At 42.0% G+C, this 15,327-nt stretch overlaps 1 protein-coding gene across 1 annotated transcript; it reads left to right on the forward strand.

Moving 5' to 3' along the window:
- The first annotated feature begins 242 nt into the window (after positions 1-242).
- On the forward strand, positions 243-15,290 carry LOC132075773 (glycerol-3-phosphate dehydrogenase [NAD(+)], cytoplasmic-like). The gene is given in 10 exon segments (XM_059476462.1): positions 243-300; positions 303-384; positions 386-706; positions 4,402-4,579; positions 6,424-6,564; positions 7,772-7,910; positions 9,564-9,676; positions 11,234-11,467; positions 11,602-11,708; positions 13,138-15,290. Coding segments are annotated over 10 exon segments (1,470 nt in total). The 3' UTR covers positions 13,235-15,290.
- The last annotated feature ends 37 nt before the right edge of the window (positions 15,291-15,327 follow it).

Raw genomic sequence — 15,327 nt, forward strand, 5'->3', positions numbered from 1 at the left:
GTTTTTTGAAGGGTGTTATGCATGATTAAACAATGTAGGAGAAAAGGACCAACACTCCTTTTTGTTCTTCCCTGCAGACAACTTGTATTTGATGTCCCATATTAAGAGCTGTGACAGTTCAGGGTTTATCAGCTGAATTTGGCTCTGCTAATGCACTCATAGCCTTTTCTTGGTGCGTTCCTAATGTGACTGAAGGATTTAAACCATTACTCTTCGTGGGGCAGGGCAGGTGGGACCTCGAGATGTCTCTCAGTGTCCCGAAGAGCCCAGCTGTCCCTCTACCAGACTCTGCCACGTTACCCCCCTACCGAAACCTTGGGTGCTGCCGATGCGCAGGAAGGTCCCACCCCACGAGAAGCGCAGGGCTTCCCGCTTTCCCCACGCAGTCCTATCCCCGTACATTTCGGGGAAGGCACCATTTTCTCCATTTCCCCTTCCAGGGCACTGAATCCCCCGCTCCCAGCCGAGAGGACCGGCCCGGCCGAGCATCCGCCGGGGCGGCGGGCGGGGCCGGGGAGGAGCCGGCGCTGCCCCGGGGCCGCCGCCCGCCGCTCCCGCATCGCCGGGGGCCGGGCCGGGCGCCAGGGGCGGTGCTGGCGGCCGGGAGGGACGGAGCGAGCCCGCCGAGCCGAGCCGAGCCCCGCGGGCGGGACGCAGCCCGCAGGATGTCGCCGCTCCGCGTCTGCATCGTCGGCTCGGGGAACTGGTGAGTGCCGCAGCGCGGGGGGGCTCTCCCTTTGTCCTCCTCCCTTTTCTTCCTCATGTTTTTCCCTTTTCCTCCGCCTTCCCCCGTTCTTTTCTCGGTGTTTCCTTTTTCCTCCCCCCGCGGCGGGCGGGGGCTCCGCAACAGGTGCGGAACGGGCAGCGGTGGGGCCGGGGACGAGGGGTCTCCATGGTCCTGAAACCGCAACCCCGGCCCCGTCCTGCCGCCCTTCTGGGCTCCTGGGCAGGGACCATCGGTCCCGAGAGATGAACCGGTCAATGAGAACTGGAAAAGCACCATCCCAGGTGTGTGAGCCGCTCAAAGCCTGGCGACAGAATCCAGAGAGGCCCGGAGCTGCAGCTGTCGCTGTGTGTGCCTGCTGCAGGGCCCGGCAGTTCAAATCGAAGCATTTGGTGATGCTTCGAAGAGGGGTGGTGATGCTGTTTGTGTTCCTCTGAAGGAACCGGGGCACAGGCTTCATTTAAAGCCACGAGGTATTGGCACCTTTCACTTCCATTCTCCTCAGCGTGTCCTTTTGCACCTTGGTGCAGGCACAGCATTGTGTTCAGGTCTCCCATTCATCCTCATTCTTAAGAATATGTTTGCTACTGCTCGGCCCTTTCCAGCCCACACAAAAGCACGGGTCTCCAGAGCTCCTCGAGTCTGACAGATCCCAGTAAGATCAGCAGATCCATCTCACAGGACTTAGCATCCTACTTTTCTTATGCTTTCTATACACTGAGCACAAACAAACAGACCAACATGCACGTGCATGCATTTGGGATTAGCAAACCTAGCCTCCAGGTTCTGGTGATTGTTTTTGTACAAGGAGAGCAAGCTCCTTGAGATTTTAAAAATATCTGACAGCTAGGTGGAAGTAATGCCAGAAGAGTGAATAAATGAGGGAGTGGTTGCTGGTGAGCTGCTGAGAACACAGCAGAGTTAAAGCACAGCTCTCTGCCTTCCTGCCTTGTAAAAACAGTCCACTGCCTGCAATGCATTTTCTTTGTGCATGACATCTCACAGCCTTTCACATGGAACTGCACAGCCAAGTCTTCTGGACCTCATTGTCACACTTGTGGCTTTCTCTAGCCCCATCATTTGTTTCCTCAACTGCTGCTTTCACATGTTTTTTCAGGGAAGGCATCCCTCTCCCTGCCACTTTCTCTTCCCTTGCTTGCCAGTGCAGGTAACAGCTCTTTGCCTCTTCCAAGCCCTCAACAGCCATGACTGCATGTTTGGAAGGCAACTTTTTTACCTTTGGTCAGCTCACAGTTACAAACTTCATCATTCCCTTGCTATATCCTCAAGCAGGGACCTCCTGCTTTTCCCAGGCTGTCCACCTTCCCACGAGACATCATTTGAAGTGACTTAGTTGTATTCAGATCTGTATTCAAGGAAATTCCCTGTTTTTCCACATGTACCTACAAACTTCAGCTATACTACAGAGATACTGAGACCCCAGCCCATTCAATACCATCTACTTACCCATTCTGCCTGGGCCCATCTCTTGCTGCCTACCCTATACACCAATTCTAAAATCATCAGGGAGGACATAAGCATTGTGCCCTGATGTGTGAATAACACTTATTCATAGCCTTGGTGGCAGAACAGGTTGTTTTAGTGCTACAGGGAAATACATTTACCTTTGGCAAACATTTTTTTTTTCCTTATGTTCCTCATAAATATTTGGCCAGCAGTTCAGATCCGTGCTCTTGAGGCTTTCCTGCAGCTCAGAATCGTGGCTGACACGTGACACAGCAACGTTGCAAAAGCTCATGTCAGCTGCAGAAGTTCAGCAGGTCACGGGGACTTGCTAAGTCAACACTGCCAGGAGGCTCATGGATATGGTTGAGCGAAGCAAGTGCTGCACAGCATTTTGTGGTTGCCAGTAGGTGCAGGAGGGTTTGTGTTTATCTACTGAGAGTTGCAAGTCCCATTCAGGATTTCAGGGATTAGAGCTGGAGTCTGCATCTTTCAACAGAAAATTGTATGTACTTAGCTAAAAAAGTTATTTTTATGGTTAGGATTGATGTGTAATTTCATCATCCAGGTTGTGCTGGACAACCTGAACAATATATTTATATCTAAAGTTTATAAAAAAAACCCAAACTTTTTTCTTGTAAAAACATGTTTCTTGTGTGGAGCCAAAATTCATCCTCAGCTCAAGCTTTGAATGTGCCTGCTGTTGATAGCAGGGCAAGAGAATCAGAAAATATGCAATTTTAGAAATAATATGAAAATATGATATAACTGCATGCCTTTCTTTCAAAACAGCAGAACTCTTATGGTAAAGGTTAAATGAGGGAGTGGTTAAAACACTTCCCTAATATTGTAAAGGACCAAACCAAATCATCCCTTAAAACACTTCCCTAAATATTGTAAAGGACCAAACCAAATCATCCCTTACAAAATAAAACAAACCCCCAAAACAAAAACCACAAACCAACCAAAAAGCTAAGTAACTAAATTTAAAAAGCACTACAGCAGCTCAGGAAATAGCATATAATCAACACTGGGTGAAGTGAAAGGTGATCTCAGCAGGATTTCTTTATCATTAAAGATTAAGACCTTAATTACCTATTAATTAGACCTTATTGGTTATTAAGCAAATTAACCTTATGCAAACCAGTTACATGAAGAATATGGGTGAACCAAGGAGGGTCAGTTACAATGCAGTTTCCCTTTGAATCATTAACAGCACAGACCTGCCTGGACTTTGATATCCCCAAGAACTTTATCAGTTCCAGAACACACACCACAGCTAAATCCTATTCATGCTCCTTGTTACAAGTGGGCCAGAGGACAAGAGTGCTGCAACTGGAGTTTCTCTTTCACTCGTGTTAATGAAGTGGCCAATACTTGAGAGATTAAAGTAATATTAAATTGGAGAGAAGGAAGAGAGCAGTAAAAATAATCACCCCTCTTCCCCTAATAATTTTAAGTTCATTAAACAATACTTCCAATATTTTTGTGAGGTTTCTAATTCTCCCTTGCCATCTGAGCATTTTCAAGGCTGCAGCGATGATGGGGAATAAAATTATTGTCTGACCTGAAATTAAAAATGCTCAGCATGACTCAAGATGAGTAAACTGGATGGTTAAAATATCCTCAGGCTGCAAGTATTACAGGTGCTGTTACAGTGATAATTAGAACAATAAGTAGAAACCACCAGATTGAAGGGTTGTTTGTTTTTTTTTTCTGATCATTTAGCTCTTATGTAAATCCTTATTGTAACTGGCTATGGATAGGAAAGTGGGATGCATCTATTTTACATGAGATGCACAAAGACTGTCACAGCAAGGTTGCTCAGCACTTATTTACCACCTGGACTATTTTACATTTATTGATCTTGATAAAAACCAGAATTATTTGAGGACCACAAGAGATTTTAATCTCAGATAATGTATTTTTAGTGTTATTGATGGTACATCACACTCCTGCTCTATAACCTTTGATACTACTTCAGTTCCATTACTGCAGTTACATTTTTCCACTGTTCTACTTCCTCTGTTCTTAAACTTGAGGGGCTCTTGATGGAGAGCAGGGGATAAAACTTTCTGATAAATGTTGCAAGCACCTAGACAGCTTTATAGCACAGGCTTTAAGAGTTATGATGTTTAAAGTAACTAGTGTTTCCAATTCACAATAAAAGTACTTTTCCCTTTTTAGCTATTTTATTTTATTTTATTTTAAAGGGGATCAGCCATAGCAAGAATCATTGGCAAAAATGTCCAGAAGTCAAACAGATTTGATCCCACTGTCAAGATGTGGGTATTTGAAGAGATCATTAATGGAAGAAAACTCTCAGAAATCATAAACAAGGAACACGAAAATGTTAAATATCTGCCTGGGTATAAGATACCCCACAATGTGGTAAGTTGAAAAAAAAAACCAAAAAACTGAATTTTTTTATTTTTTTTTTTTTTTTTAATAAGGGAGGCAATGTCTGAAAAAAAAAATCAGGAAGCAATTCACTGTTTTGTTCTGGTTTCCATCTAACTCACTCCATTATAACTCCCTGGAACATAAATCAGTTCTGTGATTTCTGCTTGTCTTGTATGTCACGAACAACTTCAAACACCAACTGTGTCTGTGCTGGTATCACACCATCCTCCTCCCTGGCAGAAATCAGCACAACTCTAGAAATGGCAGGCAGAATTCTGTCTACACAGAGCTATTTCAAACCCACAGCATCTTCTGGACAAACAGGCAAAGTTACTGTTCTCCTTTCTTCAAGAAAAAAAAAAATCAAAAGCAGAGCTGTGGCTTAAAAGGAGGTGAATAATGAGCTATCAGCTCATGGGTGATTTCAGGATAGCTGTAGTTAATAAAGTTCTAAATTCCATCAAAAAATATAAGCTATTTATTTTCATGGACATTTAAAATACCAAGTTACACATCTCTACTTAAATTAATGACCTTGGATAATTTTCTGCTACTGAAGCAAGTGAGGTGAGGGGGTTTGGCTGTTCAAGATTTTGCCAAATGCTGCTGCTTTGTGAGTAGTGCCACATTTTTGGAGCGGTTGCAGTTGTAAAGGGAAATTAAAATGCTGCATGTGGTGGATCTCCTTGCTTGGGGAGTGGTTATATTTAGTATTCCATTTTGTGCTGTGATTGCATATTTGCACTCCTAGTGTTTGAACTTGGCACACAGTTCTCCTGGGTTACAACTGACTTGTCACTGTTATTTTTACAACCCTCTAGCAGATTTTGTCATCATCCCTTGAGGCCAGTCTCATCCTGTTTAGAGCAAAGCCTGAGGCTTCACCAGCAAAAACCAGCTGGTTGCAGTAGAGGGACCCTCAGACCGTCTCCAACTGAGAAAAAAAAAAAAAAAACAAGCTGAGCTTTTCCTTGCATTGCTCTGCAGAATTTTGGAGAGTCAGGAGCACAGCCTGTGCAGTGCTGCCAGCCTCTGCCCTACTCCCACTTCACTGTTTTCCCAGAGAAGCAGCCTGGCTGGCAGCAGCTCTGGTTTTCTTGCTGGGAGTCCCACTTGCTTAAGGTTGCATCCAAGAGTGCTGTTTGCTCCTACTGTAAACTGCCTCTAGCAGGCTCAAATTCACCTGCTGTTGCCTCTGTAGCCTGGCTTGAATTGTTGTTTTGAGTAATGCCAGCATTTGGAAAAAGATACAGCTAGGTAGTTTTTAAGCATGTTGTACAGGTTTTTGTAACTCTTGAGAAAATTACTACATATTTAAAACACAGACATACACCCAAAGATGATGATAATCTCTGTCTTTTGATAGAGTTTATCCCTCAGTAACTCAGCTGTTGACCTATGGAAAACAAAGACTTCTAGAAGAGCCTCTGTGCCACTACCCCATTTTTCTCCTGTACTCCCCAGTGGTACCACTCATTCCAGAAGAATCATATGGGGTTGGTCAGCCATCTTCAGGAACCACATCAAGGAGCTGAACTAGCAAAGGGCTTCCCAGCACACCACAAATCTATGAAGTATATAATCTTTCCCAGATTATCCACACAGGGTTAAATTATAAAAAAATTATAAAAAATCCAACCCCAAAAGAGTTCAGCTGCTTTGGATATTTCAGAAGAGATCTGTAGCTGCTTGTGTGGAGAGCTGGCAGCTATACCACAGGGCCAGTTAAAATTAAGGACACTTACATTGCATCTGCCATGGCTTTGGCATGATGGTGTCTTGCAAGGACTGAGAATTCCTGGGGTTCATTTTGTTTGTCACTCTTGTCCCAGGTGGCTGTGCCAGACGTGGCTGAAGCAGCAAACGGGGCAGATATTTTAGTGTTTGTTCTGCCACATCAATTTATTGGACGGATCTGTGGGCAGATTGCAGGACAGATAAAACCTGGGACATTTGGGATTTCCCTGATCAAGGTAAGTTGTTGTCTCCACAGTACTCAGTCAAAATGGAGTAAATAAGCAGCTACAACTGAAGGGCAGGAGCTGCAGCCCTCAGCTGCATGCTCTGCATAAACACAAGCATTTCTTTCTGCAAGAGTTAAATCTTCCCCAGCTCTGCCAGCCCTTCTGCTCTTGTGGCTGTAGAGAGGGAAGGATGGGGCAACCTATCCAGGCTAAGAGTATCTGTTTTTGCCAGTCATGTTTAGCCTGGATCAGCTCCCACTTGGACCAGCATGGAGGTGAAAATGGGCAGAGGAAGGGATGCATAAAGCTGGCATTGCTGCCAGAAAAAATACTCTGAGACTACAACCTCAGTTAACTCCTAACTGAGAACTCCAAGTCAAAGTGCCTCTTCCAAGTACATGCTAAAGCTGTTCTTGGCAGCATTAAAATGGCATAACAACACTAATGATTTTGCAAAATTGAAGCAATTTCAAGCTGGCATGAATGGAGAAATCGCTTTTTAAGGTTAGAGAGGTACCAGATTGTCATAATCTTTAAAGGAATTAATGTTTTAAGAGAATGTCAAACTAAAAGCCAGAGGCAAAGCATAGGAACGTAGTCTTACCACTTCTTTATTTGATTGCATTACAGGAAATATCCCACTTAAAACTGTAATGAAATAAATGTAATTCAAGGTTTTGGACTTCAATACCAGCTCTTCTGCTCTATAGAAATTGTCTCATAAGCAGCAGTAAAGAGAAGAGAGGAAGAGGGGAGAGGAAGGAAATTTCTGCAAATTTAGCTTAAAAAACCCAGGACAGTTCAGTATACTCCTTAACACCCAAAAAGCACTTTGATTTGTACTTAGATCTTGCAGAAAAGCCATTTCTTATAGACTTCATTTTAGATGTCTTTTCCTGTACTACAAAAATTTAACTGAAAGGAAAAATACAACATCAAAGAAAGCAAGCCTCAGGACAGCAGCACTTCATGTGAGGCCTCTTGCAGGATTACCTTGACTGTCACCCCTTCTCCCTGAGTTTGCCTTGAATTTGCAGTTACCAAAGTACAAACCCAGAGCATTTGTATTAATGGCTAACACTGGTGATTTTAAGACCCTTTTTTTAAAAATTCAAACCAGAGAGCTGCAGGCAATAAAACACCTTCTGCTTTGCCAGTGCTCTACTGCTGTCATTTTCCTATTCTAATACCCTGGCTTTAACTGTCTTCTTTTCAGGGGATTGATGAGGGTCCTGATGGCCTGAAGCTCATCTCTGACCTCATTCGAGAGCAGCTGAAGATAGAGATCAGTGTGCTGATGGGGGCCAACATAGCCAAAGAAGTGGCTGATGAGAAGTTCTGTGAAACCACCATTGGTAACTATTGCAAAGAGCCAATTAGAGCTGGGGTTTAAAGTCACCTGTGGCAGGATAACCTCTGGAAGAAGCAGAGGGATGTGACTGGTCCCAGGTGGTCCCTGAATGGAGCAGTGCCTGCTGAGCTCCTTCAGGGAGCCAGGATTATTTCCAGAGAATTTGGTGCTGAAAGAATCAGATCCAAACTGACAGTGGGTTTCAGTGCTGAGAGTTAATTTAATCCACTGAAAATATCACAGCTTAATCCTGTTTCTGTAGGAGTTGGCAAGAGCCACTTTTGTGTCTGTAGAGCTCAATATGGAATACATCAGCTGTTACACAATGCACTCTAGATAAAGAAGTGTAATCAGAAGCTCCTATGTGCTCACACTCCCAGAGGTGTGTTTCTTCATCTTAAAATTTCTTTGTTTGGAAAAGAAAACCCAGTAACATTCTGTTCCTCTCTCCCACTTGGACTGCTTGCCAAGACACGGCCTCAGATCCTCCCAGGACTGGGTCTGACCTGATTTGGAAAGTTCATCCAGTAGTTTTGAAAACTCAGACATTTTCAGAGCCAGTCAAAATTAAAGTTACATCCCTCCATAGCTAGTAAAGGCAAAAGAAAAATAATTTGTGTTGCAAGCATGTTCTTTTGCCTTGCAAATATTATAGTAATGGTGTAACTGTACCAGCTGGGCATTTGTTACTGAATAAGCACCTAGGCACAACTAGGACTAGACATGATTAGGAGAGTTGATTTATTAATTCTCTTGGGGGGAATTTAACTTCTCCTGGCCTGGTTTGAAGCCATGATGTGATGATGACTGTGCAAAGAGCTTTGCCCCTCATTTTTGTCCCCATGGAAAGCCATGCAGTCCAGAGACAGCCACCTCAAAGAGAAGTGGTACTGTGAAGAACAAGAAGAGCAAACCTAAAGTTTCTCAGGAGATGGTGAGAAACCTCTAAGCTACCAGAGTGTGGTGCCCCAGGCTAGTAAAACTCACAGCTGAGCTTACCCTGAAGGAAATCAAGCTATCTTGCACAAAACTTAAGTGCAACTCTATTCAAAGGTCTTTGCCCAGCTGGCCATGGGCTCACTGGGTCACGGCAAACCTCAGTTCCTTTGGCACTAAGGGCTCTCCTTGGCTGAACACTGTAACAACATGATACATGACATCTGTAGAGTTTGCAGGAAAAAGGTTTTAGCAGTGCCAATCTTCCATTTCATCATCTCTTGGTCCCCCTGTAACTGGGACTACTACCCCTGTAACTGGGCAATAGTAATTTGTGTCCCATGATACTACTTAGCAGTGACACAGGTTTACATTTTCAAAGCAGAAATTATACCATTGTCCTGCAGGAAGCAGTTTGTAAATAATGTCTTTTGTAAGGTCTGTGGTTGTACAAGATTTCTCAGGCAGAAAGATTCATTAGGAGGTATCTACCTTTAAGCCCTTTAAAGTGTCATTAGGCAATATTGATCAATGCCAAGGAGTTGCCTACACTTAACACTGGCATCCAGCAGCAGAAACTGCTGTTGCACAAATCTCTGGTTTAGCAACCCCTTGGGAATGGGATCACAAAAGCTGAAGTAGTCCCTAGAACCTTATTTCAGGTGAATTGTGTGCACTCTGCAACATTGTAAAAGTGCTCTTTCATCCTTCTTTCCCATAGGATGCAAAAATGAAGCTCAAGGGGAAATCTTTAAAGAATTAATGCAGACCCCCAATTTCAGGATTACTGTGGTGCTTGACTCCGATACAGTGGAGCTTTGTGGAGCCTTAAAAGTGAGTGTTTTCAACTCAGTATATTTTATTAGGACCAAATTCTAACCTCACCTGAGTCTTCTGTAAGCCACGGGGTCTAATTTGAGTCCTGTCACCATGTGAGTGAATGAGTGCAGACAAGATGCATCATTCATGAGCCAGTTTTCCAACCTGGAAAATAAACCAGGGAAATAAATTTTCCAACCTGGGAAATAAATTCCCCCCGAAAAAAAGGAAAATTTTTTAAAATGCAGCTGCAGGTAAAGCATTTAAAAGTACTTGTATTTTTATCTTTATTTTACCAGAGGCATATCTGCTTTTGAGAGCAGAGTTTAGTCCATGGTGTTTTCTTATCTGCGTGTTGTGAGCACATGGAACAAAGACTCTCACTACATAGATTAGCTCCACCAATAATTATGTCCATGGTTTAAGTAGTAACCTGCTAGAAAATTCACATCAGAAGCAAAGCTCTGTATTGGCAGCATGTCTGTGTGGCATTCAGCAATGTCCACATGGGGATCCCAGGTGGGATCAGAAATGACACCAGAGTCACCACGTTCCAAGGAGGGGACAATAGTGTGAGATTGAGTTTGCTTTTATATGAACTGAAAGTGACTTCAGCATGTGATCCTTTTTACTTCTTAATACATGTAGTCATTTATACTTCAATAATTCACTTTTCCGTGGAGGAGGTGGGTGACTGATGAGGAAAGAATTGGTTCTGTTTAACTTCACATACAAAAATAAAATTTTTTGACATACAAAACCAAACAGAGCAGAACTCTGTGGGGCAGAAACAGATAGGAGAATTTTTTACTGTTTTATGATAAATCATTACACTTCTTGAAATAATTGGGTTTTTTTTAGCAGAGGCAAAACCAAAACAACCTGAAAAATTAAACACTGAGGTACATACATGTCTGGAGCAAACATGCCAATAGTAGCACTAAGTGGCATATTACTCATACACACTGAACTACATTTATTTAGGGACTTATGAATTGGAAGGTGGGAAGGGAAGCATGCTGAACAATGGTGAGGACTTGTGAAGATGTTTATGATCCTGAGAGATTTGTTTAGAGCTATAGACAAGGGCAGTTCTACTGATATTTGTAGGTAAGCCCAAAATTTTATCTACTGCAGCATCTTCATAGAATCCATGCCTGCTCAAATCAGAGACCCACAAAGAAAACCTAGAATGGTATGACTCTGTGTGGGATATTTTAAATAGTTAAACAGAAAGGTCAGTGAGATCCAGCTTGGAACTAGTAGGAAAACAAAACACTAATTGCATACAGGCTATGTGATTGCAATATTAGTGTATAAAACACTGCTTTGGTTTTTGCCCATGGGAGTAAGAGTAGATACTTAAAAATCTTCTAAAATTCCAGTGACTTTTGCTCAACATTATCTGACCCGTTTCTTCATAAGATAAACTCATGGCCATTGGAAATTAACCCTTGTTCTGATGAAGACAGAGTTGTGGAGTTTCTGTGGAGCTCAGTGCATGCTGGTAAGCTGCACACCTTGGCTGACTGTTTCCTTCCCCCCATGTGTTTTGCACGGGCCCATTTTTAGAACATCGTGGCGGTGGGCGCGGGGTTCTGCGACGGGCTGAGTTTCGGCGACAACACCAAGGCAGCAGTGATACGCCTGGGCCTCATGGAGATGGTGGCCTTTGCCAAGATGTTCTGCAAGGGGCCAGTGTCAATAGCCACCTTCTTGGAGAGCTGTGGGGTGGCTGATCTCATCACCACCTGCTACGGGGGACGCAACAGGAAAGTAGCAGAAGCCTTTGCTCGCACAGGAAAAGTAAGGAGGATTTTAAATATTTGACACTAACGCATGAAGAAGTCCTTCTGTGTTTTACAAAGGCATCATTAATTGTTTACCTTCTTGATAACTGCTGCCCCTCTGACCCAAGTAATCAGTCTTCTCTCTTCTAGTCCATTGAGGAGCTGGAAAAGGAGATGCTGAATGGACAAAAGCTGCAAGGTCCTCAGACCTCAGCTGAAGTCTACAAAATTCTGAAACAGAAGGATTTGCTCCATAAGTAAGTGCTTTGAGTTTAAAAAAAACCAACAAAAACAACAACAAATTATGAGTGATTAATAACCTTCTTAACTGTACTTGTGTTTAATTATCTTGTTCATTTCTGCAACAATAGCTGTCTACATTGTGGGCCCCCGCTAGAGCATGGCTTGACTCCTCATTGCCAGGGTCAGTTGAATGGGAGAAGGGCTGAGCATTGTTAGAAGAAACAAGTCACAGATAGAGTGGGTTCATACTGTTAGTGCCTAATACAGTAATGTGAGATCAAATATTAGAACAGCAGGGAAAACAATCACAGAATATTCTGAGTTGGGAGGGACCCACAGAAATCATCACCAACCCTTAAGTGAATGGCCCATACACAGGAAACAAAGAAATTATAATGTAAAGAAGCCTCCCAGACATCCCCATCCCCCAAATAAGATTTCAGGCTGTACACAGAATTATCTTGCAGACATGATTCATGGGCCAAAAGGTTTCTTGTTCTCAGTACACCAGCATTGCAGCTTGCAGCAGTCCTGCTCTCATTGCAAACCTGAATTTGGTTATCTCAGTACAAATTCCAGGATCATATTCCTAATCAAAGATTTTTACATGCACTGAAAAGGTAATGTGTGCTAATACCAATGCTTTAGTGCCACAAAGGTAAAAAGGTAAAGGTAAAAAGTACCTTTAATTGCTTGGGGTGATGTAAGATTATAAATAATTTGAAACCTTTGCCTCAAGTTACACAGAAGAAAAGCTAGACTTCCCTCCGTCCCATTTCCTCTCATACATCAGCAGTACTGAGAAATCAAACACTGCTAAATGAATCCTTAAAAACTTATTAAAATTGGAACAGATACAGAAGATTCAAGTTGCCACATCTTTCAAAAATGAGAGGGAAAAGGAAAGCTCATTTTGACAGCAGCTTTAAATCACAGCTTGATCTAATAATTATCCTATAATTGCCCTTTGTTACATGCTCAGCTCCAAGTCATTCAGTGGACTCATTTTTTACCACATAATGACTAAGACAGCTTGTAAAGGGAAAAGAATCCTTTAAGCCAAGAAAAGAAAATCGTTAGACATTTTCATTCCTTTTAGTCCTTTGGATACCAGTAATGACTGCAAATAATATATCCATTTTCCACACAGCAGGAAAAGAGGATATGCAATTCAAAATTGTTTTTAAATAAAAAATACTGAATAGGTACTTTGTTTCCAAAACAGCTTTTCTGTGCTGTCACACCCATTATTTGCCCCTTTTTAACTCCTCTTCTTCGCCCAGTAGTCTTCCAAGAAAGGCAGCCCCAAGCTAAACTTATATTGTAAAGAGAGACAGAATTTTTTCACTTTCAACAGAACAAAAAAATTCTTTCCATTAAAATGGAATAGAAATGTTCATATAAGCTTTTAAAACTATTTTAATTCCTATATGCTTCTTTCAGGTTTCCATTATTTACGACCATCTACAAGATCTGCTACGAGGGTCGATCAATCCAGGATTTCATCATGTGCCTGCAGAACCACCCAGAGCACATGTAGAGATCCCTTCTCCTCACCTGGCTGAATTCTCACCTTCCTGGGACTTCTGTCCACTCCACAGCAATTGAAGTAGAGAAACAGGTTGTGTGACACTTGTTGTAAAAGCAGCAAAGAATGTATTTAATTTCCCTTGTCCTGGGGGTAAAAACATCTGCCTTTAATTTCAACTTACACCTAAGGAATAGGAAGCAAATGTAAAACTTAACATTATTTCATTTGAGTTAGTAATGTGGGTATTTCCCTATAATTATTTTCTTGCTGACTGAAAACAGTTCCCCTTGTAATTTCTACAACAGAGCTAAATATCTCACATAGAACTCAACGTTTTGCCTACAGTTACTTCTAGAATGGCACAACACATAGCAAAATCAAAGAACTAATTCAAACAGACAAATCATAGTTTAAAAAAATCCAAGAGCAGTTAGATGCAATTGCATGGGCAAATGCTGGATTTCCATAATTCCCCTCAAACACAAACATTTTGTATTCTGGGACATTTAGGCCTTCCTTGATTTAGTTTCCCAGTAGAAGCTTCTTTGGAAAAATAGGTACTATTACTGTACTCAGACACACAAGAATGTTCATCAGATGTATAAATAAAACAGTTTAAGGGATGGGGAAAAGGAGAAGGGGTTTGGGATGGGTGTATTGTTTGTTTCAAATCTGGGACACTAGGAATTCTCAATAGTAATCTGACCTTGATTAAATTTACTGTATTCCTTTAAAATACAGAAAAAAAACCTCTGAAATAACCAAAGACAATTTTGTTAGCATCAGATTCTCTCAGCAAGTCCTCAGCATTAATTTGAACCAGCTGAGAGGGGAGAAGTGGAGGTTGACAGGGAGATGTACCCAGGGCTCAGCTTGCAGCTTGTGCACTTGCTGATATTTTGAGGGGGCAACAGTAACAGTGACAAACTCTCTGTGATACTTGACTTTTTATACCTGTGTGGAGATGACCGCTATAGACGCACAGAACTCCTGTAAACTGGCATTTCACACCAGGCTGCATTCCAGGAAACTCCACTGCTCCTTCCCAGCCTGCAGAGTCATGTCCTGATCCTGCTCCAGCAGCACATCTTACACTCCAGGAGAGAGATCTCCCATCTGCTTCTGAATTTTAAACACAAACTGGGTTCACAGACCAGGGGTTTTTATTGTGCTACCAGTGGCGTGAATTTTAGAAACATTAAAGTTTTTTAACCTTATAGCTGTATTTGGGTAAATTTACATACCTGATGTTTTTCAGAGTTAAAAACATCTACAAAATGAACAGTGGCACATTTTATAAGCTTTAATCCCCTTTTGAAATACTCCTCTTTTGAGAGAGGGCAAAAAAAAAAAAAAAAAGGAAGAGTAACCTACTTTTGCTGTGCTTTATCAGATTTTCTGAAATAGCAGAGAGGAAGGCAAGTTTTTTTAAAATCTATGTACTCGCTGTCATATTGCTTAGAGGAAAAAAATGAGCTAATTATAAAATAATTTCAACTAATTTAGAGGAATTATAGGTCTTTCACATTTACCAGAGTAATATATATATATATAATAATGTATTGTAATTAAAAATATATTGTAAAAAAATCTCAGTCTCACAGCTAGCAAAGCTAGCTCAGGTACCAAAAGCAGTGGCTGCAGCATCCCCTGATCCTCCTGAACAGCAGCAAGCGTAGCTCAGCTCCTCCTGCTCAGACTCCAGGCACAGCTAACAGCCTGGGGCTCTGCAGAGCAACACCAACATTCCTGCCACTGAAATGGAAACCATGTGACCAAATCCTTCCCAACAAAGCAGGGAATTTATGATCTTCAATTTGAAGTGGAAAAATACAAGTTGCACAGTTTTGAAGTATCAAATACATGAGGATGGGATAGAGAATTCAGGAACCTCCTTTTTTCACCATCAGGCTGAATTTCTGATAAGTCATGTATGAGCTAATAATAACATAGAATATTTTACATTCAAAGTGCATCAAATAACAGTTTAATAAAGTGATCAATATGCAGACTTGATGTAATTTCATTTTTCAACATTCTCACAAAATAAATTACTGTTGTAATAGTGGTTCTTTATTGCTCTTACTCTTGCAGTTAATCAT

The sequence above is a fragment of the Ammospiza nelsoni genome, chromosome 7 (assembly GCF_027579445.1).
Source record: "Ammospiza nelsoni isolate bAmmNel1 chromosome 7, bAmmNel1.pri, whole genome shotgun sequence".
Lineage (NCBI taxonomy): Eukaryota > Metazoa > Chordata > Aves > Passeriformes > Passerellidae > Ammospiza > Ammospiza nelsoni.